This window comes from Aythya fuligula, chromosome 22 (assembly GCF_009819795.1).
Source record: "Aythya fuligula isolate bAytFul2 chromosome 22, bAytFul2.pri, whole genome shotgun sequence".
In the NCBI taxonomy this organism is placed as follows: domain Eukaryota; kingdom Metazoa; phylum Chordata; class Aves; order Anseriformes; family Anatidae; genus Aythya; species Aythya fuligula.
In genome coordinates this window covers 3,167,636-3,195,525 of record NC_045580.1, presented here as the reverse complement: position 1 = coordinate 3,195,525, position 27,890 = coordinate 3,167,636, and the positions used below count along the sequence as shown (strand labels likewise).

General features: G+C 45.3%; 1 protein-coding gene across 1 annotated transcript; it reads right to left on the bottom strand.

Moving 5' to 3' along the window:
• Positions 1 to 155: 155 nt before the first annotated feature.
• Positions 156 to 27,890, bottom strand: LOC116497823 (beta-galactosidase-1-like protein 2). The gene is made up of 19 exons (XM_032201765.1): positions 27,789 to 27,890; positions 23,478 to 23,675; positions 22,401 to 22,469; positions 22,002 to 22,097; positions 19,787 to 19,895; positions 19,380 to 19,472; positions 16,490 to 16,571; positions 13,208 to 13,272; positions 10,252 to 10,336; positions 9,052 to 9,189; positions 8,339 to 8,419; positions 7,730 to 7,836; positions 7,180 to 7,326; positions 6,715 to 6,786; positions 5,755 to 5,833; positions 4,500 to 4,587; positions 2,382 to 2,496; positions 1,328 to 1,444; positions 156 to 860 (listed from the first exon to the last, which is right to left on the bottom strand). Exons 1-19 carry the CDS (start codon positions 27,869 to 27,871, stop codon positions 774 to 776), a joined length of 1,911 nt encoding a protein of 636 aa, XP_032057656.1. The 5' UTR covers positions 27,872 to 27,890; the 3' UTR covers positions 156 to 773.

Here is a 27,890-nt window from a genome sequence, read left to right as displayed (position 1 = left end):
TTCTTGTAGAGCCAAAATCTGATTGCTGCTGCTTTACAAGGGGGAATTTCATCTTCAGGTGCTTTAAAGTGAGGGCAGGGGTGGGAATGGTGGGAAACTCTCACTCCTGCCTGACCTGAAACAGAATTATTTTTTGATTGAGGAAAAAACACATCTGACTTTTTAAAACTCTTTTTTTCTTTTCTGAGAGAGAGATAACCTCCATATTAAAACTTAGTGGAAAAAAAGCTCGAAGTTAACTTATTTGACAACCAACTTGGCTTCCAACAAGTGAACAAGTCATGGCCTCTTGCAGACTGAGTTGCTAAATTCTGCCTGGAAGCACAACAACAGTTTTCCACACCTGGTTACTCACATGTTCACTATTTTCTCCCTATCTAATTATAAAAACAAAGAGGCCAGTAATAACGCGTTTTTAGTCACTGGAGAGCTGGGCTCAGGTTTCGGTTCAGATGGCTTCAGTTCTCTCTCTCTCTCCCCACCTCCAGCGTTTTTTTACTCCCCACATTCACCAGCCTGTCCGTAACATCATGCACAGTCGCCCGAGCCATGGGTCCTTGGTAGTGCAGGCAGCTGAGCTTCTGCATCCATCAACGCAACAATGGACTCTGGTTCCTTCGGGGCCCATCCTCTCTTCTGAGCTTACTGCCAACAAGCAAATCCTTTACCTGGGTCTAGTGGAAATTAAGATGCCCAAGTGCCCGGGCCATCGTGTCCCCAGACATGCAACCAGGAATATTCAAGATGAACCAAACACGGGAAAGAAGCTCCCATCAGTCCACGTACTGGGTCCTTCCTAAGTAAGGTATGTCAACAGACTGAATTATCCGTCCTGCAGTGCGTTCCTCAAAAATGACAATCTGCAGGAGAGAGGGACACGTAATGTACCTTCATACAAAGACCGAGTTACTTAAAAAATTCATAGAGGTAAAGGGCATACAATCACGGCAGGGGAAGGAAGCATCAGTTGAAGAGACCGATCAATATTAGTCTGAGCAGTAACTGATTCTTTTGCAGCACTACATGATGCAGAAAATGAACTAGCACCAAATCAGATTTGTCTTGATTTTGAACTTGATGCCGCACTTTGAAGTTCAGCTGGCATCCTCCTCATGTCTTAATGGTTGTCAGAGCCACGTTCTCAGCTTTAGAGCAGCACCTTCCTTAATTTTCACGGATCTTAGGAGATAACAGTCTCCTTCCTTTGTTGTAGTGCTGGGTCTCAGCTGCAGATAGCTAATTAATGCACTTCACGCGTTTTTGGAATGTGACCCAGAGTAGGATCTTTACTAATACGAAAAAGAGAAACCCCACCAAAGGCTCTCACCTCATTGTTCCCTTTCTGTAACCAGGGGCCAGGAAGGTAGAGTGTTTCCTGAGGTCCAATTTTCCAGTAGCGGCCGAGGTTGTGACCGTTGACAAACACAACTCCTTTTTCCCAGCCCTGGAATCAGGACACCACACAGAATGACTGATGAAGCTGTGTCTGGCATCCCCACAGGAAACTCAGCCTACTTTAGCACTTGCACTCTTTCTAGCCACTTCGTGCAGGTTTTCCATTCATTTTCCCTGTACAACTCCCTGAAACCAGGAACATTTAAGCAAGCCTTTTTGAACGGGAGTTATCCTTAAGGCTCTTAGAATTAATTAAAAAGATAAAGCTTTCAAAAACAAGCAATTTGTGATTCATGGTCACACAGAAAACTTGATTCAAACAGGCATATCTTTATTTCTTCCTAAGCACAGAACATCTTCCCTCACCTATTTCCCAAGTGACAGGACTACTGTATTGCTATTGACTAGCATAAATTACAACAAATCATAAAAGGAGAGGTGAATGGCACAATAATGATTAGCTTGAACCATAGGGGGTGGCTCTAAGGGAGTGAAATCAGAGGAGGAAATTTAATAATAGTTAATATCTTGTCTTGTGTTCTGTGCAAGAGGAGGAATCTTCCCCAGATGCAAGACGTGAATGCTAACTCTCATGCTGTGTCTACAAAGAAGCGATTCTTCCCAAACCACATGAAGAGACAGGGATAAAACTAGCACCCCCTTTATTTTTTGTGGCCATTAATCTTCTGCAACTAGAAAAGAAACAGCACTTGTGTATCAATGAACAAGACTAACCATTCATCAGCAGTTCTGCAGGGTCAGCGTTGCCCACGTTTTCTCATCACGGCCACCACAGACTGAACAGAATTACCTGCCAGCTTTAGGCTTCTGCACCCTCAAAATAATTTGCAAGATAATTTTCTCAAAGATCAGAGGAAGACTAGACAGTGGCCTTGACTCATGCAGAGCTGTTACACAAAGCCCTCTCTCATCAGCTTTCTGAAAACCTTGAAGGAAAAAAATGGCGGGGAAAGACAAAGACTTGCCTGTAGCTTCAAGAAAGTATCCTGTGGCTGATGCTCTATCCACAGCCTTCCACGAAAAAAAGCAGGACCCATGAAGTAATCTGGGACCGCACTCCATCCAGCAACTTGCTGCAAGCTGTAAGAGAACAACCAAACTTAGCTAACAGCAGGGAAGCACCAGGCAGCACTGGGAGATCCAACAGAAGCCTCAGGATCATTTCAAACCAACGTGGATGAGCTTTTATACAATAAAGTTGCTAAATGCACGTGGCCTGCACAGTCTAACCTAAAACCTGAAGAACTGGTACGATACAAAACAGACCTTCCTGCCCTGATATAACACAGCAAGCTAGGTGGTTTTATTTTATGATAACCACAGAACCGAGGCTTGCTAAGGCACAGACTGTGAAGTTAGGCTCGATGCAGTGCAGCAAAGCTGACACATTCTTTACAGGTGACTGGAATTTGAACTGCTCTTTGCATTTACATATGACGGCAATGTGTTCAAGAAACGTTAAGACAGCGCTCACAGCACTGCATAGAGCTGATGATCAAACAATGATCTAGTCAGGAGTATCTGAATACTTGGCTGGAATCATTACCCATCCTTCAATACAGACAATCTCAGGCATTTTTCTTGCACGCTCTCCATAGATCTACTGTCCCCTGAAATTGTGCTAAAGCTTTAGCTGCAGGACTCACAACGTCTGACTGTGTTTGGGATCAAATGTTTGGGATTATGCTGAAGTTGTGTCATGCAACTAATACCTGGGTCTTGATCCTGTTTAAAGCAAAGAAAGCTTGGTCTGCCAATCTAGAGACAGCATTTTAATTTTGTATGCAATTACAAGAAACCAATCCTATCACGGAACATGAACACATCTGTGCAAGTTTGCGGTAACTGGGGGCAATCTGACAGTATTTCTTACCTGTGGCAACAATTTGGGAGCAGAGGACAAACAGAACAGCAAATAAGGAGTGTAGAAGTCCCACAGAAGCCTTGAGCTTGTGTCAGAACACATTCCTTCCGACCCTTATGAGCTGCATCTCTTGGAATCAGGGAATTTATTGATCCAGTGCAGCTTAACTGCTGCTGAATTATTCAGCTAAAAGCCTATGACAATTCCTTTCACAACACCACGCGCTCCATCCTCCTACGCAGCGACTGTAAGCTGATTGTGTTTCACTGCTACTGGTCAATTGCCAGTAACTGACGGTAGCGTTGACTAATCTTGCTTTTTGTTTGGGCATGGCAGGTCACTCGCTGTAATGTCCCTGACTGGAAATACTCTTCTAAAACAACTCTGCAGACAAAGGTTATGCAGGTTACCCCATCAATAAGAGCCCTTCATGTAGTACCCCAGCACCTGTTAAGTTTGTCCTCAAGATGCTGTGTGTTTTCTTTTTTTTCTTTTAAAAGCCATTTCAGTTTAACATCGCCTCCCTCTCCTTCCTACACAAAATGTGGGAGCTGTGATATCTTAGGGGATGCACATGTGTTATCTTCTTGTATTAACAACATGACTGAAAATAGTCTTTTTGGAACATTGGCCGGAGTCCACAGGGCATCTGTTGCCTTAAACATTTGCTAAGATTTTCTAACAGAAACCTAACGGAGGCTCCTTGACTTACCCCACAAGACTTATTCAGTCTTCCTTGAATTAAAGCAAAATAACTTCAAAAGCATGGAAGAGAGGAAGCCATCTGGACTTGTTAATGTACTATTAGTAGCTCCCTAGAATTAATCCTTCCCTCATGAGTTTAATTACTAAATATATCAGCCAGACTGCTAATTTGAAGCAAGGCACCACCTTCTCCAACACGTGGGTGTGCTGGGACCCACCCCTTTGGGTAAGCCACACTTTTACCTACCCGATCTAACCCTGCAATGCAGGCTGTGAGGAAGTCTTTAAACCCTCCACAGTGGGAATACATTTTGCCCCTCAGTGATGGCAGGGAGAAAGTTGTCTGTGCTATTTTGAGCATGGGTATCAGCAAGGAACTTCCAGTGCAAAAATTCACTGACCTACTTGTATGTAGCATTGCCTTTCTGATACACATTTAATTGCTACTGATTAGGTTTTGTACTGCTGCTAAACAGTTTCAATGAGCAAGAAAAATCTTTAAAATCCCACAAACCTTTTCATGAAGTCAGGTTTCATCTCCAAACTGTAAATCTTGAAGTTCCTCAAGGGGGTTTTATTCAAGAAGACGTCACCAATTAAGCCTGCAAGAGCAATGGGGGTAATGAAGAGTTGAAAAGCAGCTAAAGCTGATAGATTTTCCTATTTGAATGCGAGGAACAGCAGGAGATGGAAAGCAGCCACATTCTGCAATGGAATTAGAGTCCATATGGTCCCATTGCTCATCCAGACTGAGTGGAGAACATTACTATACTTTGGCCTCTCCACTCCCTCCCTTGCTTTAACTCACTAAGGCGTTAAACACCCTCCAAGCAGAAAACATTGCTGGCACGCACAGCAGATGGGGTTTTGTTGTTGCAGTTTTTTAGTTAGCTGCCCATGTATAGATTTTTTAAAGCAGTAGATCAGTTACTTCTCTAATAGGAACAGCAAAATTTAACAGGTGGAAGCAGTAATGTCCAGTGCTTATCCACTGCTTTTCATCTAGGGATCTTAAGACACTTTAACAGGTAATTTACCCTTAGCCCTCTCTTGTTAAGTAGTCTCCATAGAGTGGTCAAATCTTGGTCCTAGTCTAAGCTCCCTCCCTAATTACAGGGCTGCAGTTGAGACTGCCTAAACAGCAGAGGCTTTATTCACCTCCTCTGCAGTAAAATAAAATTAGTACAGTCACATGCCTAACTCCATTAGTCTATTTTGTATACTTCTTGCATACATTTCCCCACTAAAATAGAATCCTGGGGTTTCAACCTCTTCCAGCTCCACAAATGTATGTAATGGACTTGAACGTTTTAGCAAATTCTGCTCAACAGGATGCAATTCATTCCTCCTGAATGTGTTGAATATTGTGTGAGTTTTAAAATGCCATGATCCTTCAGTATCAAACCCCAGGGGAAAGCAGAGATTAGAAAAGGTCTTTTCTGTCTGAAGTAACACGCTTGCAGAGCAAGAGAAATGGGTACCCTAACGTCACCAGGCAAAACTGGAGTAGAATAAGATTCACTGATGGCTTTGTGTTTTTTATTTGTTTGTATGTTTTTTTGTTTCATTGGGTTTTGGTTTTTTGTTTGTTTGTTTACAAGTTCCCTCTATCTTACTGTCCCCCCGACATCCTGACTATAACTAGGATAGCTGCACTGGATCTTCAGCTTGATTCTGGGTAAAGTGCTCAAGAAAGACAGTTTTACAGTGCTTGATCTCAGAGCTATCTAGGACAGTTTGAGGCTACAAGAACAAAGAACCTAACTTACCTTTCCTCTGTTCATTCAGTGCCAGGCCATAATTGACACGACCACGGTTCTCTACTAAGAGTCTTAACTGCCTGAATCCCTGGAAGAAAAACAAAAAAAGAAATGGAAGAGCATCAGCTAGACCAGAGCACAGCATGTGCTGCATCAGCCATAATGCTTGATAAACAAAGGTCAGTAGAGGTGTTAAGGAGATGAGGTAGCAACCGTACCTTTGGCAGTTGCAATTCATCTATTTGCTGAGGAACTCAGTCTTTTCAAGAAAAGGTTTCTTTTTTTCCTTTTCCATTGAAATTTTAAGTACCATTCTGGTTTCACACACACAGAGCCAGAAATGGAGCTTGACACAGTGCAGGCATGTAGCTTTGCCATGAGTCATAAGAACAACATCTAGCACGTACACCCACTCACACAGTCCTAGAGGCCATGCACAGCTCTGTTAACATCCATCCAGTCAATATCCTATTTTTATTGCCAGCTTCTGCCAGCTTAAGGTTACCATCAGAGCTGGAGGGAGACACTCCCCCTCGTTTCATTTGAGACCCAACAGGTGCAAGAGCCCCCAAAGCCCCTGCTTTGTGCTGAGGAAGACGAACATGGACACGAACACGGAAGACTTCATTTACACAGAGCACCTACATTTGATGTTTACAGTTTGTGGGTGTGGTGGGCAGGCTGGCAAATTTTACACAGCAGGGACTGCACTGACTTGGATCTGCTCCATGGCAGAGTATTCAAAAAAAAAAGTATCTTAATTGCAAAGAATAACTTGGTAGTGAAATCGTGCTGCGTTTCACTAGTGAAATTGTGTCTAGTTAGGGTGTAACAGCTGTTCTCTGTGCCAGAGTACCATCCTAGCTAGTTAAATGGAGTACGTGGGGGGTGCCTTCTTGAGAGCTACGTCTCTTTAGAGGTCTTGGTTCTGTTACCCACATACTGTTGCTGTGAGCAATCCCCACTTACCTGTCCTTCAGGAAGGGAGAGCTCCACGGTGTTGTAATCCAGCTCACCAACATACATGGTGTTAACAAACACCTGCAGAACAGAGCACAAGGGAGAAGAGCAACATCTAATCAATTATACTGTAATCGTGTGTTGCATTGGTTATTTGAGCTGTATTTGGGGAGAAAACTGTCTCTACTGGGAACTGGATCCTAGGTTCCACAGCTCTGTTACTGATGCAGTCTAGTGGAAAACAGATTCACAAACAACATTTATCAGAACATTCAATATTCTCATGTTTAAAGATGTTTCAGTAGAAAGCTGAAAGGGTTGGGACTTAACTGAGAACTGAGAGAACAAGACACACTTCTAATCTAAAACCTCACATTTATTTTACTCCATGGTTGGCCCACTTTCTACCCAGCTGCCAAGATCAAAGCGTTGATGTACGTGAAGTTACTCAGAGTTTCCCTGTCCTCTTTTTACCTGTGCTCGGTCACGGACGTGGTCCCTCGAATGCAGGTGTCCACCACCAAATATGACAGTCTCGTAGAGTACATATCCATAGGACTGCCCACTGCTATCATTCAGATGGAGGTTCTCCATGTTAACTGGAAACTCTGATTTAACAGGCTGCAAAGGAGAAACAAGTTTAATGTCAGAAGTGGCCTCTGAGCATCGACAGGCCACTTAGTGGCAATTCACTGAGACAGGTGTTCCACTCTGCCACAGATTACATCTACCCCATAAGCCTCCAGAGGTCTGTTCCAACCTGAATTACCTTACAACCCCATAAAAGCTACAGCAATGAAGACAAGGCACCAGGAAAGGGAGCCAAGGACTTGCAAAACTGGAATCCCAGGAGAACAGAAGTAGCAGTAAAAAGTCTAAGATAAAAAGGTGTGTCTCCTTTGCATATCATTGAGAAAACATTCCCCACCCTTATCCTCACAGGATAACATGCCAGTGCACTGTCTTTTCCACCTAAGAGGTGATGCCTTTTAGTGCTGAGATGCATTAAAATTGGTCGTACTACCTGTATAAGAGACGGTAACACATCCCAGAGAGAGATGTATTGATGCAACAGGATTGCACCGTATGATGCCTTGCTTTCAATCATGGGAGGGAGAGGAAGAGGCTGGCCTGTGATGCAAAAGGAAAGAAAGATGGAACAACTATTTCAGATGCATAAGGTCACAGATTTAAGGCCCTTCTAGACTTCATTTGATCAGTCTTTCCATTATAGAGCCCTGTATCTGCTGCAAAAAAATAAAAAATAAGAAAGTATAAGCACTGGGTGAGAACTACAGTTATTCTGCAACAATGGCCACCTGTCTGGCTCTGGAACAGAAAACACTGAGGTACAGTAACAAAGATATAATATAACCAGTGGTGCTCCTTTCAGATTTGCACTTCCAATTAGCCAACATACACTTCCTGGCACAGACAGAAGCTGCTAAATGCCACCTGCCTGCTGATAGCAGACAAAATACCCAATGTCCCTGGTCCTCCCTCCCATGTGTGGAAAATGCTCCCAGGCAGCCAACCAGAGCCACAGGACCCCAGCAGAAGGGCCAGTTTGCACAAGTCTCTGATTTAGCGCCCTGGGCTAGAACAGCATTTTGGCTCTTGGATTTATAATTACCAATGATTGCACTGAAGAGTTGTCGAAGCTTGAAAAATTTGGATGTGTAGTCTCCAGCCTCTGTCAGCACAGCATCATAATCTGAAAAAGAAGCACACATCTGGGATGGCCTTCACACACACTGTCATCTAAGAAGTAAAAGCCCAAGACAATTAGCATCGTGTTATGGAAACTCAGGCTTTTATCAGCGTGGATGTGGCTAGACAAGCATACAGATGCTCTTAATTTGGAGAAGGCCCACTTACTGGGGAGCAACATCCTTCGAGAGATCTAACCTGCACGTACGTGTATTCATAATTTCACCCAGGATCAATCTTCAACCAAGGGCTGCTGGGATGAAAACAGTTTTACAGTACAACGTGGCTTGGTGAAACCAAAGACATAATGGCATCTCAGATCACCAGCTTTCACTAGAAAGAAGAGCCAGCCTGGACATAACATGAAGCAACACAATTATCTGTGACTTCTGTTCCCAGTCCAGAACAAGGGGATCCTCTGCACCCTGGAATGGGTGTGGAAATAGGAAACCCTAATGTAAACCCCCTTTTAGACTTCTGAGCCACATTCCAATTCATCTCTCCATGACAAAGGAGATCATGGGGAGACATCCTGGTCATTTCTCCAGGCTTCTGTCAACTCTAACTGGCCCAAAGGGGAGCCCGAGCTGCACTCTCACAGGATGTGTGTGGGCAAGGCAGTGAAACAAAACTCACCGTAACTGGTGACGTCTGACTTGTATTCATCAGTCTCCAAAGCACCGTTCATGAAGCCAAAGTTGGTGCCTCCATGAAACATGTAGAGATTGATGGATGCTCCTAATTTGAGGATGCTTGCTACAGTATTCACCATTTCTGTAAAGGAAGGGCAGTGCCAGGAAGACCACAGACCAAGAAGCTAGGCTAACACTCTTCCAGCAATTCAAAGCAGACAAGTATTCTGGTCCTTGTCAGTCAGGCATGCCTGTGTAATTACAGTGATTTGTATTGTGATTCATGCTTTGCCCTCATTAAGGGCAGCATGTCCACTGACATACTGGGACAGATTAATAAATGCAAATATACTTCTCATAGAGGTGACAGAGTGAAACTCATGGACATGAGCAGGAGTTTTGCTTTTAATCAGAAGAGCTGTAAGAGCTACTCAATTGTACTCCTAAATTCAACACAGCAACGATCTAATTCCAAAGACAACAGCAGAAGATGAACCAGTCATTAAAGTAGTCTTACATAGGTCTGCTTTCGCTGTACGTTGGATGTTCTGGAGGTTGTGGGGTTATTTTTTTAGCACTAGCTTTCCTTCCTAATGAGCTTCTACACTGGAGGAAAAATTGATACTTTACAGAAACTGCCATAGTTGCAGGAGACGTATATTTGCCATATTCCTACAAAAGGTAAAATAATTCTCCCCTCATAAGGAACGTTTATTTACTAGGCAAGTAATGTCATTATGATGGGGGTTTCAGAAAACTTCTGCAAAGATGGCCTTTTTGCAAAATACAAATAAAGTCTTCACAGTGTTTACATGAGCTCAGGAGGTGGAAGGGATGATTTAAAGCACTGGGTTGCATTTCTAACATCAACATAGAACAGCATGAAGCCTTGGGACACACTGACACTAACATCTTAAGATGTTTGGTTTTCTGCACAAGCCCATAGTGCCTTTCCTCAATAAATAAAAAGAAAAATGGTTTGGAAAACAAACATTAAAAAAGAAGCTGCTGTTAACCAACACTTCTAAAGAAAATCCAAGGCACAGCAACGTGACCCATTCACTGAGAGATTCTTCATTTACAAAGACTCGCACAAAGCAAAAGTTACAAGATGGAAGGAGTATTTGAAAAAGCTGTGAGTCATTTTTCCATAAGCATTTGCAGAGCACTAATTCCTCCCTCTACAGTACTGCATGGTGCTCACCGTCTGCATCGAAGACGTAGTGGGGGCCTCCCCAGTTATCAAACCAGCCAGTCCAATACTCCATTACCATCTTTGGCTGATCTCTCTGCACCAAAACAAAAACAAAGAGTTAAAATGGACATAGGGAGCCTTGCGCTCATCCCTGTTTTCTAGGGAATCACTATTCAAATGAAGTTTAAGGGCATGGTTTACAAGAACGGGTCTCAAGTTGGAAGAAAAAAAGCAGCTAAAGAGCTCTGGACAAATGAAGAACAAGACAATGTGGGCCAGTAACATCCAGAAAAGGCAGGAAAAGCAGAAAAATACTCTTCTAGGGATGAAACAACCACTGCCGCACACAATCAGGTGCTACCAAACAGTTCTGGCTATTGTTGTTTGGTAGAGCTGTAGCAAAAAGACAAACCAACTGTCACTGTTTAGCTTCTGCGAGAAAAAGACATTTATATATGTCTACTTATCAGGTACGCCACTGCCAGCTGAGAGTTTGCAGGTGCACTGCAGCCAATGCCTGCCAAGGTAGGAACAGCAGACCTTAGCGGCTTAATGCCTTTTTAATGCTGCATATGGTGCTGGCAGGAAAGAATTAGCCTTTGCAGGAATTAGGTATTCATTAAAAAGGCTCTGCACACAGAGCTATTGCTTCCTATTTGTCACTGCTTGCCAGCTACCTTAGCTCCTGTCGAATTCCACACGGCCCCATCACACCGGACAGAACAACGTGTGCTCGGCCTGGCTGGAGCTCTCTGCTCCTGGTATTTATTTCTAGTCAAGGCAAGTTTGGCATTTATTTGATAGGGGCTTTATCTGATGTCACATGAAATGGCCAAGGTAAGTGGCATTAAAGAAACTCATGTTTCATTAGGAGAAAACAACTGCAGGAGCCTGTAATAATCTACTTGTTCCAGGTTCAGAGCAGCTCTTGGTAATATGTTTAATCAATCCATCCCTAGTAAACAAGTCAAAGAAGTTTTATTGTCCTCTGGAATAAGAGACCATAACAAGAGGTAACAGCTTCATAATCCTTGCAGATATAAATGACAGGCTTCCTATCTTGTCAGTACTAAGTGTGACAAAGGAGGAGCTGTTTTTACTGGGCCGTGTTGTATTTGTATATTCAGTTTGTGGGGAAGGTGCCTTCTGTTCATTTGCAAGGGTTGAGGAGTTTTATAAGACCTAAAGAAAGCAAAAGCACATGCAGCAGAGCCTCTTTTGCCTGCACAAAAAGAAAGTTAGTGGCAGGATTCAGCTTTCAGCACGCCAACAGCAGATTTCATTTCACAGTCTAGGCAAAAGCCAAGGGAAGAGATCAGAAAAGAATCGATCGTGGCCAGGAGCACTCGTCAGTTGTTCACAACTTTCCAGGCTGACACTTGGTGTTAGCAGAGCAACAGGGAAAGAAGACAAAGGATGCAAGGAGAGAGAGAACCAGTCACTAGAAAACAAAACTTGTTCCTGCCTCACTAATCCAGCATCACCCAAGGTACTTTCTGCATCAGATGTTCGTTAGGCAATTCCCTCTCCCTTTCATGCTGATTCATATCTCTGACAGCACGGGGACTTCGAGGTGCTCAAGTGACACACGAAATGTGAATGTTTTTCTGCAGTGAGCGCTGTTACTGCCAGGTAGGCTGGGCTGCTCAGCAGGCAGGAAGAGCCTGGGACTGCACTGTGTGGAAGGTGCTGCTGTGAAGTTCCTGGGGAAGTGTTTCTGAAATCCAAGCGTTCCTCTGATCAGCTCTGCTGCAGGTCCTAGCAGAAATAGGACAAAATGCCTGAGGGAGCCAAGACTCTCTTCTACACAGCATGCCATTACCACGCTGTGTACCTACACTGAATTCGAGGCATTAAAGATGACTGAAATACCCCTCACAGAGTACCCTGAAAGAACTGCAGTAGGTCAGCCCCCAGCATTTGATGAGTACATCAAATACATCAGTCCAGAGACATCAGTCCAGATGCCTCCTCTTGGGGGCCTCCACAGCATCAGGGTACCAGAGCTTGGGAGAGAGACCACTGACCTAGAGAGAGGACTAACTGCAAAGTAGGATCACTGGGTATCAGTGCTTCAACACAGAGATAGCAATGAAGGTGGGAATTAGAACCTAGAAAGCCAAACAGCTGAACTTTGTGCTGCCTGGTTGACAGTTGTGGCTTTTTCTTGGGGATCGGCAGCTGCATACGGCACAGAACCACAGAAGCCCTGGTAGGCAAGGCAGATCAGGGCCTTCAAACAGGACGCCTGCTCAGTGATCCAGACAGCTCCACCAGCTTTGTGCTTTGTATTCTCCTTTGTCCTCCCCACTGGTACACATTGGACCAGCACTACAGAAAATATGTTTGCCAGAAAGCCTTCTGGAGAGTGCCTTCTCCTGCCAAAACATGTTCATTTTAATTACTTAATCAATCACTGAATATTCAGAAAAGAATTACCAGCCACTCAAATCTGTTAGGCATTAAAGAGGACATACACAAGCAGACCTGCAAATTCAACCAAGGAAAGAGGAATAATTTAGTTTCGTGTAGCTCGTGGCTTTGTGACAAAGTGCATCTATCACCAGATGCCAGAGTCCTGTTCTTTTACAGCAGTTGGTGTGGTTGTGCCATGCTCTAGCACAGTAGCTGGACTGATGCCCCTCCAGAATGTTCTAACTCGTTACGTAGGAACCTTTTGCAGACCCAGTCCTTATAAAGCCTGAGTAACAAGGGGTTTGCTGCCTTCACTCAAAGAGTAGCAAGAATTCCAATTGTGGAGCACCAATTTTCTCCTGAGATGAGGCTAAATGCACAGGCCTTTGAAACTTCCTATTGCACAAATGACAGGCTCTAGGCTTAGCTTCATAACCATCATAAAAGTGGAAATGGCCCCAGAGAAGCTGAACAAGAACAGCAGTTCCCAAATACCACTCACAACAGTGTCCTGGAAAATCTGGATGAACAAAATATGTTTGCATCTTACCTGTACTGTGTCCAGATATTTCAGCACACCGGGTTCCAGTTTCTGAAAGTTAACAGTGGCCAGTGCTATCAAGGAAAGAAAAACCTTTATTAATTTAGACGCATACAAAGTGTTCTCGCCTAGGGGAGCACCTCTCCAGGCACCAGCTCAACACGAGCCCAGGGGGAACAGGAACATATCTGAACCACCAACACAACCTCCTCGGAGATTTCCCATCAAAGCCTTCACTCCGTATGCAAAATCTAAGTGGACCACAGCACACACTGGAATATTTGCAGGGCAGCTTTTTAGCTCTGACATTCAGAGATACTAGAAAGAGAGAGCATCAGAGCACCTCACCGGCTGTCACAAGCTTTAATTAGAGGCTGTAAAGCACTTGGAGATCCTCAGATAAAAGGCACCACATGAAGGCAAACTTATCATTAGAAAGTCCTATCTGGATGCCGCACTGATCTCCCAGGCTTTAGCCGCAGGAATCTCTACCTAGGCAATATCTTCCAGCTTGTCGTGCCTTGGGGGTGGGTGAGAGGAACCACAGAGCAAGTGAACCAGACAGAAGTTGTAATTGGAAGGCTTATCTGGGCTCCTGCCCTGCACAGCACGGGGGAACAGGCATCTAGCTGGTGTGTGCTGCATGTACAGTGAAAGTCAGCACATGAGCTTCAAGCACCAGCATGGGAAGCCCGGTCTGCAGCAGCTGATGCATCCCAAGGCAGTAGTGGTACCCACATCCCAGCCCCTACGAGATGTTAGATTCATTTTCCTGCTTCTCTACCCCTCAGTCACTCTGATGTTTCTCCCAAGAAACTTTGAAATTGCAGGAGCAATGTGATCCTGTTTTAAACACTGACTCCTTACCGGAGAGCTGGTATCAAACCCAGCCCCAGTTGTGTCAGACAGAGCACTTCAAACAGAATACTTCCAGAAGCAAAAGCTTCTCACTATTTATACCTTGATGTTAATAGGCTCATCTACATAGTGTGCTGAGCTGAAGAATTTAGCACAGGCAAACACAGTGGGAAAGCAAAACAAAATGTGGATTTAGCATCGATGGAAGGCATTAGCTTGCGAGCTTGAAGGCAAACATGTCTAACTCTGCTCTGCACACAGATTAACAGCACACGACTGAAAATGATGTAAAAGGTGTGGAGAACCAGTCCCCAAGCCCTTATCCACCCTTCCCACAGTAGGTAATTTCCAAACACACATCGCTTTCCGATGTGGTGCAGCAGCTATGGTCTGGAGGGAATTCAGAGTTTTATTTTGCCACCCATCAGCTCCCAGGAGGGCTGTTCCAGGCCAGCTTAGAGCCACCCAGCTCGGCATTCTTGTCACTGCCTGTGCCACGAAGGGAGGAGGACTGTGGAAGCTCCACAGATACCCAGAGCGAGAATTTTTCCCAACAGCATGGGATGTCCCACTGTACCTGTGAGCATGAAAGGGACCACACCAACCAAAGCTTTCCTTCTCATTCCCCAAAACACTGCTACAACCACTGATTAAGTGCTAGGCAACAGCTTCGTACTCTCAGGTCCTTCTACAACACACAGTTTTCTCTGCAGAGCGCCAAACTGACTGCTCCTGACATTAACAAGAATCTAAATTCTTCTTGAAAAGAAATCAGTACACTATTGAGCAACAGAACAAACTCACAGGACCACAACATTTTTCAGCTTCTATAAGGAGTCTCCTCTCTATTTTCTTAAGCATTCTCACACTGGATTCTGTTCTCTCCCCCTTTGCATTTTCATAACCGCCTTGCTGTAGCACTCCGAGCCCTACTTATCCCATGCATCTGATTACTTGACATGTTGACTCTAATGAGCAGATTGTTATGACATCTAAGAGGCAAATTGGTATCAAAGAGCTCTCAGCATGCAACACGCTGGAAAAGACAGCTCCAAGCACGAATGAGCTCTGAGGCAGTAAACACTCCCAGAGAGGATGGTGAGGGCTCGCGGGGCATTTCCACACCAGCCCTTCTGAACGTCAGCTTGCTGGCAGGATGAGGGTGACACGATGTGGTCAAGGCTGGAAACTGCTCTGCTCCAGAAATATAAAATTAAGAGGGTCGCCGTACTTCTTGTGAAGGCCCGTGGATTTCAGAGCTATTGAATTCGTCCCTCTCATACTTTCATATAAAAATAAGAGGAGGAAAAGAAGGATGGAAGAAAAATTTTCCTTTTAATCATTTCCATGCCTGAGATTAGAAACTTAATGGTATTTATGATTGAGTGACAACAGGAGAACTCAGGACTGTACCCTGAACACTTAATTTGGGGAAACAATGGCTACTCAGGCAGGCAATTGGCAGAAACACCCAAGAGACCACAGATCAAGTAGCTAAGTAAATCCCAGCTGAGCTGCATTCGGAAATCTGAAAGCCAGCATCACCCTATACCCCCAAGGAGCCTGATTTAGGGCACGGTGAGGCTACAACATCTGTACCTCCATTTTTTCCACAGTGAAAAGCAGGAAAGATGCTAAGCAGTGTTTTATACGCTTAATGGATTTACACGTTTTAAGGGAAAGAGGAAGTGGAAATCCTTTTGCATTGTGCACATCTGATACCCTCCTAGGGATGTGCTCTATAGAGCGCACTCACTGAGAACACAAGGCTACCTCAGAAACTACTGCTAGGCTTCCAGAAAGTTAGAGTTCAGAAGCTAGGCTCTGATGGACTCTTTATCTTCTTAACTGCAGAGCAGGTATCTTAGCACTAAATTATTAGCAGTAGTAATTGCTGGGAGACTTATTTAACGTAGATTCAAGTGAAGCAATAAGCAGTAGTATTTTCAAAACCAGCCTTTTAATCTGGTGGAAACAGCATGAAGAAATGCTAGGCACTGCCATCTTCTGACTAACCTCTCTGGGAAGTACTGATGCCCTGTATGAGACATTTAGCCTGCACGTATCTGAAATCCTTGAAAGCAGAGAGGCTGCCTCCCTGTGGAGCAATCCTGCAATCACTGTTACACTCTGTAATGAAAACATTACTCAGTCCTTCTGAGAAGGGGCTGGTTTTGTTCAGCGTGTGTACCACACAGCTGAAGGGGTCCCTCCTCTGTGGCTGGAGCTCCTACCACAAACAGGAGGCAGTTAGGGGCGCAGCTTGGTGAATGAAGCATTCTGCTCTCCTTCAGGGGCTGCATTTCTCCTTTCAGAGGCTGGGGTTGGACTAGATGATCTTTCAAGGTCCCTTCCAACCCCCAACATTCTGTGATTTCATCTGCTGCCCCAACAAAGAACACGGCCTTACCTGGCTCTCCTACAAGCACATACCTCCTTCCACTAAGCCAAAGGATAACCCGTTCTTGTTGTCTGAGGTCATCAGCAGTTCCACAATCCCCCTGCTTAACAGGGCCTAAATTAAAAAGAGGGAAAACGTTTGTGTTAACAGCCTGAGTTTTGTATTTGTCAGGATATTAAAGCATTAAACTACATTATCACCTTCTCTAGTGAAAGCAAGACAGGTACTTGAAATCAGTAATAGTCCAATAAAAAAATATTATCCCTGTGACACCTCTCGTTACTCCTGAAGTTTCCCTGCCTATTTTTTCCAGCTCAAAAACAACTGAAAAATCCTGTTTTGTTTCTAAAAGCTGGATCAGCTTCTCACTGACACATCAGAATTTTATCTGCTGAAATTGGTTTAATGATTTCACTGCATTCCATGAAAAGAAATGCTTTAGGTGGCAGAATAAAACCAAATCACCATTCCTTACAGTCTAACAACAGAAGCTGATAAGAGAAAAAAGTTGGTTTGCCAGTGCACGTATCCACCCCAGGACAGCTCAGGTACCTTTGCTCTTGAATAATCCTGCCTGAACAAATTTATGAGTTCTTCAGTATCACAGGGCTGTCTGCAATAGCACTCTGAACTTTTTTTACAATGTATGCACACCCAAGGTTCTTCTGACTAGGGGTGTTCTCTTACGCTTGTCCTTTGAAAGAACAGCAGTTGGTGTGTGAAAGAGGGGTTAGGAACTCCTAGGTGCAAACTAACCCCTTTCCATTGCACCTGTGTTGAAAGTGACTCCATCAGCTTCAAGGAGCTCTGAAAACAAGCCTTCAAACTCTTGATACTCAATTACTAACTGTAAAATGGTGATAAAGATAGAGGAGTTCACACAGGAGTCACCCGTGTCACATGCACCAACTAGTCAGTGTCTGCTGTATGTTTAAACAAAGCTTTGCAGGTTGCACATGCCCGTACACGCTGTGCATACAGAGCAGACTGGAGCCTTACACACAATCTGCATTAAAGACAAACCCAATTCTGAGTTAAGACAACCTGGCTAGTTTATCAACGTGTCATCACTAAATGAATACCTGAACAGCTACTATTACCTGATAAAAATCAGCTGCTGAAGACACTGGAATTTCTAACAAGTTCTATTAAGATGACTCTTTGAGCACTGCATTTAGTGCTAAGTTTTTGCCTTCCTTTTATTTTTTTTTTACTCATCAAGCGCAAACCAGAGCAACGGCAGGGAGCCGAAACGCATTGAAATGCACTACAGGATTTCAGAGTGCAGCAGAGAAACCAGGAATAGCAGCAGCGTCTGAGGCAGACACAGGTGTGTGCTCAGCTAATCCCAGATCACACTGTGTGGACGAGGTGGCAGCACACCCTTTGATGGCCTAAACAGTTTGGAAGGTGAAGACACTGCACCCAAAAGAGCAAGATACAGACAGGGCTTTCAGATGTTGTGTGAGTTGGTTTTGTTGGGTTTCTGTTTGCTCATTTTAAATGGGTTATACTAATTCCAGCAGGATCACAACATGGTAATACATGCTAGGTGCAGATGTGAAGCAACCACCTTGCCACATCCACAGCTCAGGGCCCAAACCTCAACAGACCCTGTTGCAACCCCCTGCAAATCCAGCTTTCCCACATTTTCTTCTTTAACCACAGAGTTCCTCAGATGTACATTGCCCACAATACCAGAATCTAACAAACCAGCACTGCAAAATACACCCACATGCCTGGCAAGGAAACATTATCTGTTCCAACAAGTCCGTGAAGCATCGTGAGCTCTTTCATCACTGAGATATGGAAAAGCAAGAATGGGGTTGGCACACTGTTCAGACACCAGTCTCTATGCCCCATTCATCTAGGGCCCTGAAAGCCATTTACTTACATGCTTATCACTGGGTCTAGGACGTCGGGAGGGAAACTATGTAGATAAACAGACATTTTTGACAGTATCAGCTCAGGCTGGCAATTAACTAACTTGTTTGTATGTGTACTCCATATTTAACTTTCTAAGCAGTAATAAAACACTCCACAAGATGGAGTTAGTGCAGGAACAAGCACGGCTCTAAGCAGATTAGGACTCTTGCCATGTGATTTCTTTGGTTAAAGAGCCTCTATACATTTTGAGCAATAAAATGACCTGATCCAAAACTACCCTCAGGGCGCTCAGGATAACGCTTGAGTACCCTAAAAGTTTCAGAAGGATCTGATAATGCTGTAGCAAAGGAGCAGGGGACACACAGTTCATACCCATACACTGCTGGATGGGTAACCTCTCTTAGGTGCTGTAACACTTTAGGCATTCAATTAAAAGAAATTAAAAAAAAAAACAACAAGCAAGCCTTGTGAGACATAACTGCAGATCTTGTTAACTGTCTGCCTTGCTACCGTACTGGGGAAAAATGGACAGGTCAGTCAGAACCACGTTAGATTCGCCTGGAGAACCTCGCCTCTTTGGGTACTGGCCAGCACTTGATCATGCAGCCTGGAGGCAGGGAATCATCAGCTTCTGACTGACAAGAATAAGGGAGGCATTAGGCAAATTAACCTGCCTGACACTGAGCCTCAGATTGCACAAGAATGGAGAAACCCTTCTTAAATGTCCAAGGGAAACAGAACTGGACCAGCAGGAGACAGCTTCTTCAAGGCCAGCTACGTATTATGGATACTCCATTTCCCTACTGCCCTCTTCTCTGGAACCCATGAGCACTCTGGTTTGTCAGTAGTGAGAGGTGTATATGGGGTCTTGTCCTCTACCAAAAGAAATACCAGGGGAAATCCAGCTGGATTATGCACTGATGCTTTCAAGGCTTCCTGAAGTCACACTCAAAAGTTATTCAGAAGAAAGTGCCATAAGGAAGGAAGTTTGTGTGTGAGATTCGTCACAGAAATAAGTAAACGTGCCAACATTACCATTTTAACATAGGCCATGTAGTTCGGGTCTTTGGCATATGAACCATACTCATTCTCCACTTGCACTGCAATGATGGGACCTCCTTTCTTGTACTGTTGGAAAAGGAAAGGAGAGGTTCACTGTGGTTTCTAATCAGAAGGACCAAAATCACGGTGGTGCTGGCTTGCAGGAAAGATGCACAAGTCTCAGATGGAGTCAGCTCCACCCATATCTCCTCCCAAAGTCTACAGAACATAATCAAATGGCTCAAACTGCAGAGCTGACACTGGCAACTACAGCTGACAGCGGTTCCTAAAGTGAAGCTGGAAGATTCGCTGTTGCTTCAACAAGCTGCTGTTACAGCCCAGCAGTTGTCTGTGTAGATAATCCCCACTTGTGGCCAGAGAGGGAAATGGATTGTACTTGCCTGAAGAGGGACTACAATAGGCATTAGATGATCAAAATAGGCATCCACAGCCTCGGTGAAGCCCTTGTACGTTGTCCTCAGTTGCATCTCTGGGTCTTGCAGGAGCCAACTGCAAGAAAAGCAGCAAACAGGATCTATTAAAAAGTCTCATGTCCATGCAGAACTGCAAGAGGTAACACCACTCATTAAGTCATATTTGTGCAGGAATCATCAATCCTTTTGTGCCACTTGGCTAAGCGCACAGTGCAGGTACGGACAACACAGTGAGTCAGTGAACATCACCGTTTGTGGTTTATTCAGTTTCCTCTTAAACCCTCTGCCCAACCAAAACACATTCAGATTGTGGGTCAAAAGTTTTTTCCTCTTGAGCAGAAACTAAAAGTGGAATGCTATGCTGGATACTTTCCACTACAAAAACATAACTGTGGAAACAAAGTTACTGCAGCAGACATTTATATGGAAATAATGCAGAAGGTAAAACAGAGCCCTGCTTGCTTTTCACGTGCTGTTTGCAACAGCAAGAGAAAGTGTTTGCCTAAATGATGGCTTCAGTGGATATTATGGAAGAGAAAATGGGCAAGTTCGAAAGAAACTTTGTATCTGTACAGCACCCTGTAATACAGGAAGGGTCTGAAACCCCTTCCTTTCATTGCTGAAGGAAGGACCCCTCACAGAACTGCAAGTACGGGGTGTACATGGAGTGCATTTGCCTGGCTGTGTGTGCCATGAGCAAAGGGATATTTCACGACAGGAACGTTTTTACAGAATCATTTTAAAAGCTAATCTGACGAACTGGGGCTACCCACCACTCATGCTGTTAAATGAGGAGTCCTGACTGCAACTGCCAAGCTGTTACCCTTCTTTTAGTTCTGCATTTCAGGCTGAGCACTGAGATGTAAGCTCATTTCATTAACTTTCCCAGTAAGACTTGAAAGTAAGCTTACCACTCTAAAGGTTACTTGGAATTCCCTGCATCCCCAAGGGCGCTCTACAACCAAGTGCTCTCTCATAAAACTCCAGTCATCATTCAAAGCAAAGGCTCCCATAATTAGTCCCACGGTTTCAACTGCTGATTTACAGGATTTAGTTAGCTGTTTGGGGCTACCACAGAAATGGGCAATTTGTTTAAGCGCAGAACAAAGTGCTGCTGTGACAATTTAAGCAGAGTAAGCTTGCCCCTTCCTTGCCTCTGCAAAAGGCATTAACTAATAGAGCTTCTAGTGGTTTGAAAGACTCAGCTCCTGCACACTACATTCAGCCCAGTGGGCTTACAAAAATCACAGCCTCTTTATGCTTCCCCATGTGTAAAATGAGACTAGGATAGTTGCTCTTTATCAGAATCTTTTTATTTGCCTGATAAAGAAACATTTCAGTGACCTGGCACCAACTGGCAACGTGTGCACTTCTCATAATGAAATACAGAACTTGCTACTACCTCTGGTCACAAGTAGCCATGCTAGCAGGAGTAAGTCCCTGACAAACAGTCACAGTTCTGCATCCGAACTATGCAGGATGCCAAAGGCAGGGCATACTGAAAAACAATGAAAAGATTGAAAGAAATAACCCTTCAATTTTGTCAAGTGTCTCCACTGAGGTTTTCGCTCTTCAAAGGTAAGGAAAACAAGTGCTACGTAGCCTGGCACTGGTTCCACTGGGATCTAGTAACTAGGCAAGCCTCGGTGCTGACGTATTCAACACAGCTCCCAAAGCCTCGCACCAACAAGCTGTGTATTTAAGAGAAAATATAGTAGGAGGTTGGAAAAGTTGGCTGGCACTGATAAAGTCTGGTATGTCATATATATGTTCTAGCAGGACTTTTTAACTGGGCCTGAGATAAAGCAAATTCTTACGTGAAGCTGCAAATATTACTATTCATATGAAGACAATCAAGTTGCAACAGCACTAGAAGATGGGTTTCCTCAATTCCATTTTCTTGCTGTGACCATTAAACCATAACACGGTTATTATTAAAAAAAAATAACTGCTCAAAGAAAAGATTATGGCTCCAGGCTTACTGTCTGTGCTCCACAGGAGAGCTCAATAACATTATAAGTATTCACCTGCTCTGGGGACACAGCAAGTAGTTCCCATCTAACAGACATCCGTTCTAAATCCTTGAAGGAGGCTCAGCTGTATGATCAGATGATTTTTGTGTGTTTTATTTTTTTCCCCGAGTCCCACAGGCTTGCATTAATTGAACTATTCTCACACCTACCTGGGCAGACCACCGAGGTCCCATTCAGAGCAGATGTAAGGTCCTGGACGCAGAATCACCCACAGTCCATTTTTAGCTGCCAGCGAAAGGAAGGCCCTAAAGATGCAAACAAAGTAATTACTGTCTGACTAAAGAATCCCTACTTCATGCACTGCTAACGTGCCAGTCACCATGAAATTTAGGTACCAGAACTAGAAGGTAATTGCTTAATGAAGCAACTGTACTGAATTGATGTTAAACCTGCAAGTTTTAAAGGACTCTAAAAAACAAAGGAAGAAATGAGAGTCTCCACTGCCAGATCAAGGTTTTGCTGGCAATGCCATCCTCATCCAGAGCCAACATGCACACCCTCCCCTCAAACCCAGAGTAGTTAATAACAGAGTTGTCTGTACCACATACTCTAGATCCAGGTCCTGAGTGAAGTCAAACTTCCCTCTTGTTTGTTCATGAAGGTTCCACGGCACATACCTGAAACACAGAGTTAGGGCAGTGCAAATGAAGTGCTGAAAATGGCACCGTGTTTGTGAAGTGCTGAAAAAAATCTGTGCAGTCCCTTCATTAGTAACAGATTCAGCAATCACAGCATGTATATATCACAAAGTCCCTGCTTAAATATTATCCGTGCCTTTCTTTCATTTTTCTGATAAGCACTTTCCTCGTTAAGGCTCTTTTCCTGTTCTCTGCACTACCTGAATTTCTCAAGACTGTCAAATGTAGTGAGATAAGCACAGAGAAGTGGCAATTACTGTCTACATTTAAGTGAAAAATCTACCTTAAAAGATATTGCAGTTATGTAAACCACATTCTGAAGACACAGGCTACAGTCACCTTAAAATTCGGGCCTTGTCTACATGGATCTTTCATTCTCCAGAGCAGCTTCTGAATCACAGCTGTGCTGAGGGCCTGACCCTTCCACATCGTGTCAGCATTTGGAAGGCACCCTCCAGTGTGTCTGATGAGTCAGGTCTGTGTTTGAGTGCACTGCTGAGTGTGATGGGTAAAGAAGACTCGAGTCCCCATTACTCTTTTCAGCACACTACAGTGATAAAGCAGCGTTCCCAAAAATGCAACACTCGGGTCACCACAGAGGCCCCTGAACACTTAATGCGGGCATTCCTCAGCTGTTCCTAAACATCCCAGCTGGAAATCCCCCTCATCAGGCACTACAGCAGATCCACAGGCTGCTTCGGGGTAAAGCTGCTGGCACAGCACAAAGGAACAGGGAAAAAATTGAACTAAGGGAACACCTGAGCCTAGAGCCCACATCCACCAGCTGGAGAAACTTGTTCAGAGAAGCACCTAACAGGCTAGCAGGGAAACGCAGAGAGCAGATGCTAAAGGTTGTGGCAGAAGAAGGAATTAGTTTTTCCCCATACTAAGTACCAAAAGACATTGCTAGGGCCCCATTAGCTCTCACGGAGCAGGGAATTGGCTGTTAGGTCCATGTCACGGAGACAAGAGAGTGGGGACACTTACGTCGTGAGGGTGTTTAAACCACAGGCTTTCATCTTAAGCATGCGGTCTTCCCAGTACTCCCTGGGGACTCGGAAATAGTGCATCGAGCCTCCGAAGATGCGAAACGGCATGCCTTCCAGCAGGAACTGAGAGTTCTCTGTCTGCAAGCCGAGGGTCCTCCCCCATAACCGCATAGGGATCAGCTCACTCCAGTTAAACCTAGAAGAGAAAGAGAGAGATGAGCATCCGGCCTCTGGTAAAGAGATCGACTCCCCTGAGAGAGACTGCTCATTTCACCCCACCTGGCAGGATCAGCTCTCACCTTCCAACCTAGGCAAACGATGCTTTTTGTCACATACAGCATACAGGTTTTCCAAAAAAAAATGTAAAACGGGTTAAAGAGCTGCCCAAGACGCGTATTTAATTCTCATTTCACTACTAACTTCCATCCTGAGTGCCTCAAGCCACTCTGCCACGCTCTGCGACTGAAATGTAACACACTCAGGCAGAGATCGTGAAACTAACTTGCTGCAAACACGAGATGGGGAAATTCTCGCTCACAACACTAGCAGAAACTTTTATGACTGCTGACATTTAAGGCCTCCTGCTTTGCTGTAGGATGACAAACACTGCCTGACTTTCTGATCCCCGCTCCAACAGCAATGGCATTTCAGTGCTGCTACCCTGAATGCCTCATGCTTATGAAAAATGGATGTCTTCATGAAGCGTGTGTAACATTAGAGTTGAGTGACGTGGTATTTGTGACAACGAGCACCACTCCGATGCCTTCCAACTCAAGGCATGGAAGAAATAAAGAACCCTCACCTGTCCACTAGGAACAACAAACTTTTTCCTTAATTTAAAGAAAACCCCTGGATCAAATTCATCACTCAGCACAGATTAAGTCTGCTGTCAGCACAGACTTATGTCTGCCTGTATTGCTGCTTATTTTAATTCCTTTATAACTTGTTTGGCAAAAGAACTGCACCAAACAGTGCGAGACACTGGGCTCCAAAACACCTACCAACTTGAATACTTGTGCTATCACAGCTTCATTCAGGTTGGTTCCTGCATGCAAGGAGCTATTCCTATTGCCCTGCCTGGCTCCCTGGTCCTTTTTGGCTGCATCAAGAGGATATTTTTTATCAACCAGCCCAGAACCAAAGCAGTTACACTGCCTCCATCAGACCACCCCAGTGCCACGACTCTGAATACACAAAGGAGTTGGACAATAGCAGCTTGTTCCTCGGAGACATCATCACAGCCAGATGCAAGAAATGAATTCCAGTCTCGAGAAAAGCAGGACCCACACATCTCAGAGAAATGTCACACTGGGAGAGGGAAATACCTAAGCCTCTGGCTGCTTTCTACTCTATCTGTAGAGCGGCTGTTAGCAGAGGGGGAGGACTTTTCAGAATTCACATCTTACAGGGATTACTAACCAGGAGCCTGCAGCGATTTACCTGTCCTCCAGCACAAGACAAGGGCACTACAAGCCAACTAAAGCTGAGACTGAACAGGTTGCAAGGGCTGGCTGACAAGCACAGAGTACCTGTGTAGCACAGCATTCTCACAGGCCTCTGAAACAACAGGCAGCAGGCACGGGTAATACCTGAAAAAGCAAGTGTAGGTTAGAAATTCCCTGCCTTCGGTCAACGAGCACTCGTGCTTTGATGGAACCGCTTACAAATAGTGCTGAGCAAGGAAATCTGACACACCCCAGGCAGAAGGTAGTGCAGGAACAGCAAAGCTGGTTTTTATGAGGATAGTGCAGCTGCAGTTTGGGGAAATAAGCATAAAACACGTAGCTGCTATATTCAAAGGGCAAAGGAACAGGATCAGAAATGCTTATCTACACGAGATAGCACGTACTGGCAGAGAATGATGACTTAAGGCTAGGAAACAGCAGCACTGCCCCCAGGGAGTTACTGTGAATTTCACCAGCAGGGGAGGTGGCTCTCAATCCACACGCAGAACTGGCTGCCTCTCTGCTCCAACTTGCAGTCTTGCACAGGTGGAAACTCCCCACATTGGATCCCAAAACAGCAGCTGTATCTGCCTGCTTGTGGTGAGCCCCAGGCAGAAAGCTCAGAGGGGTCAGGAGAGGCCAAGCTCCAATTACGAAAGTTTAGGTTGGAAACAAATAAGTTTCAAAGCCGCTTCTGAGCCAGGTAAAGCCCGAAGTTATACCTGCACACAGCACTGATGCTAACTGGGCCACCGGTGGCAGAGGGAGCGCAGCACTCGGGAAGCATATGTGGCCAGATAAAAATAAACAAATCACTTAAGCTCATCTTCTTAATCCCAGGCAGCACTTAGTTGGCAAGTTTTAAACAAGCTCCCAACCTCAAACCTCCCTGGCTCCAGTGCCTTCTCTCACCAAAGAGAACGGGTAGGAAGCCTCCAAGTCCCTGAGATTTTCTACAGATTATCCTGGATATCCTGAAATCCGCATCTCTCGCTACAATCTGTTCAAGTTGCTTCTCCAGAAAAAAACTTCCTTGACTCAGCAGAGTTTCATCCTGTTACCATGAGCTGGATTTCCATCGCTGAGAGCCCCCCTGGGCCCTGTACCAGCTCTTGAGAGCAATGCATAGCTCCCAGTAGATTTCTTCTCACTTCTGTAACGACAGAACATTTCAAAGAATCTTTTTTTTTTTGTCCTTTTGCTAAAGCTTGCTGGCCTACTTTATCCCTCTGTAGCCATTGATTCAAGAAAGTCTTTTTTTTTTTTTTTTTTTTCAAATTAATCTCCAACATGCCTTTGTCCCAAAAAGCAACTCAGTTATGATTTGTGAAGGAGACCTCGGTGGGGAAGCACCACATCTGCACATGCTGTAACTAATTCTCCTTCACTGTCGCTGAACTTGGACGGGTTCTCATTGCCACCACCTCTGGACAGCAATACCTGCAGCCAGCCATCTCATGGAGGTCACGGAAAGGAATTCTTGGGTATTTTGTGAAGCATGAAGCAGCCTGGGACTTAAACTCTGAAGCCAGGACCGCAGCACCAGCGAGATTGCACTGCAGAAATACTTAGCTATAGGTGACCGAGTCTGCCAGAGCAGAATCTTTGAAATTGGGTTGGACAAGATGTAGTCCTTAGCAGTTGGTCTTTATAAAATGTAAGTTGAAGCAGGAAACACTCCAAGAGGAATAAGAAAGCCATCAGCTGACTGCTAAGCCAGACAGCTACACTACAGCACTCATGCCTGTGAAACAAAAGCCTAGCTGAGCTCTCTCTGCATCAGAGATGAGATTTAGCTTTGGTATTGGTCTGCCATGTACCCAGAACAGCTGGGAGAAAAAGCTAACGGAAAAGAAAGTCAAAATGGGGTGGTGGTAGGGAACATCAAAGCTATTAGCTTTCCTTGGCAAGACTAAAGGATGTGCTTCAGAGGACAGAGGACTTTGCAGTTAATCTATAAGCCCTACTTAGAGCTGCCTCTGAGGAATTGGCTGTTTATTTTGGGCATCCTTTGCCTTCAGAAAAGTGAAAGCTTTAAGTTGCCCTCACTCACTGCTCGCTGCCTTGTGGCAAGAGAGGTCCCGACTCCATTCGACACGGCTCAGACCCGTGTTCCTCACCGCACGGCTCATTCTCAGGCGACCTGAGCCAAAGGAAAAAAACACTGGGCGCCGATGAACAGGGCGTTGAGCAGATCCACTCTTGGAGAAGGCTTCTGTGCTTTCACCATGCATCGGTTTTCGATAATCCTCTGCTAAGAACACCCGTGGCACAAATCCAAGCCCGGCCACAGCAGAATTTCGCCCCTAATCAAGCAAAGACTTCTCAGGGGTCTTCTGTAGCGTTGAAAAGCGGGTACCTGGCGCACGTACGGCCTCGTTAGGACACACATAAGGTGCAGACAGGATCTGGGTGCTGGTAAACCCAGCCTTGCTGTCACCCCCAGCGCTGTGCTGTCACCCAGCAGCTCCCTGGGCGTCGCGGTGCCTCAGGCAGGAGGACTGTGGCCAGCAGCAGGTCCTGAAGCGCTCCACCAGCATCTCCTTGCTCCGGAGGGGGCAGAAAAAGGCAGGAGGGGGCAGAAGGGCAGGAGGCAGCAGGCGCTGTGGCGATGCTGAGGGGACCCCGAGCGCCAGGCCGGGAAGGGGCTGAGGGGAGGGCGCTGTGAGGGGGCGGGCGCCCAGCTGAGGGCCAGCAGCACCCAAGGGTGCCGGGTGGGCGCCCCTCAGGCGCTGCCCCCCCCCCAAAAAAACACCCCACAGCACCCACCCGCGGACCCCAGCACCCCTTCACACCCCCCCTCCTGATACAACCCGTCCTCCCCCAGCCCCCCCGAACCCAAAAACCCGTCCGCGGGCTCCCACCTGCGGGCCAGCAGCCAGAGCACGCCCAGCAGCACCGCGGCGCCCCCGAAGCGGCGCTGCCGCCGCCCGCCACACGGCCACATGGCGGCCGCCCGCAGCCAC

Bases quoted from the DNA above. Each gene is read 5' to 3' on its own strand.
- LOC116497823 (XM_032201765.1), bottom strand. From the start codon at position 27,871: ATGTGGCCGTGTGGCGGGCGGCGGCAGCGCCGCTTCGGGGGCGCCGCG. The intron at 7,327-7,729 runs GTAGTACGACCA...TCTCCTTTGCAG, and splicing joins TGTTACCGTCTCTTATACAG to CCTGTTAAATCAGAGTTTCC. The intron at 5,834-6,714 runs GTAAGTGGGGAT...TTTTTCTTCCAG, and splicing joins TCTCCCTTCCTGAAGGACAG to GGATTCAGGCAGTTAAGACT.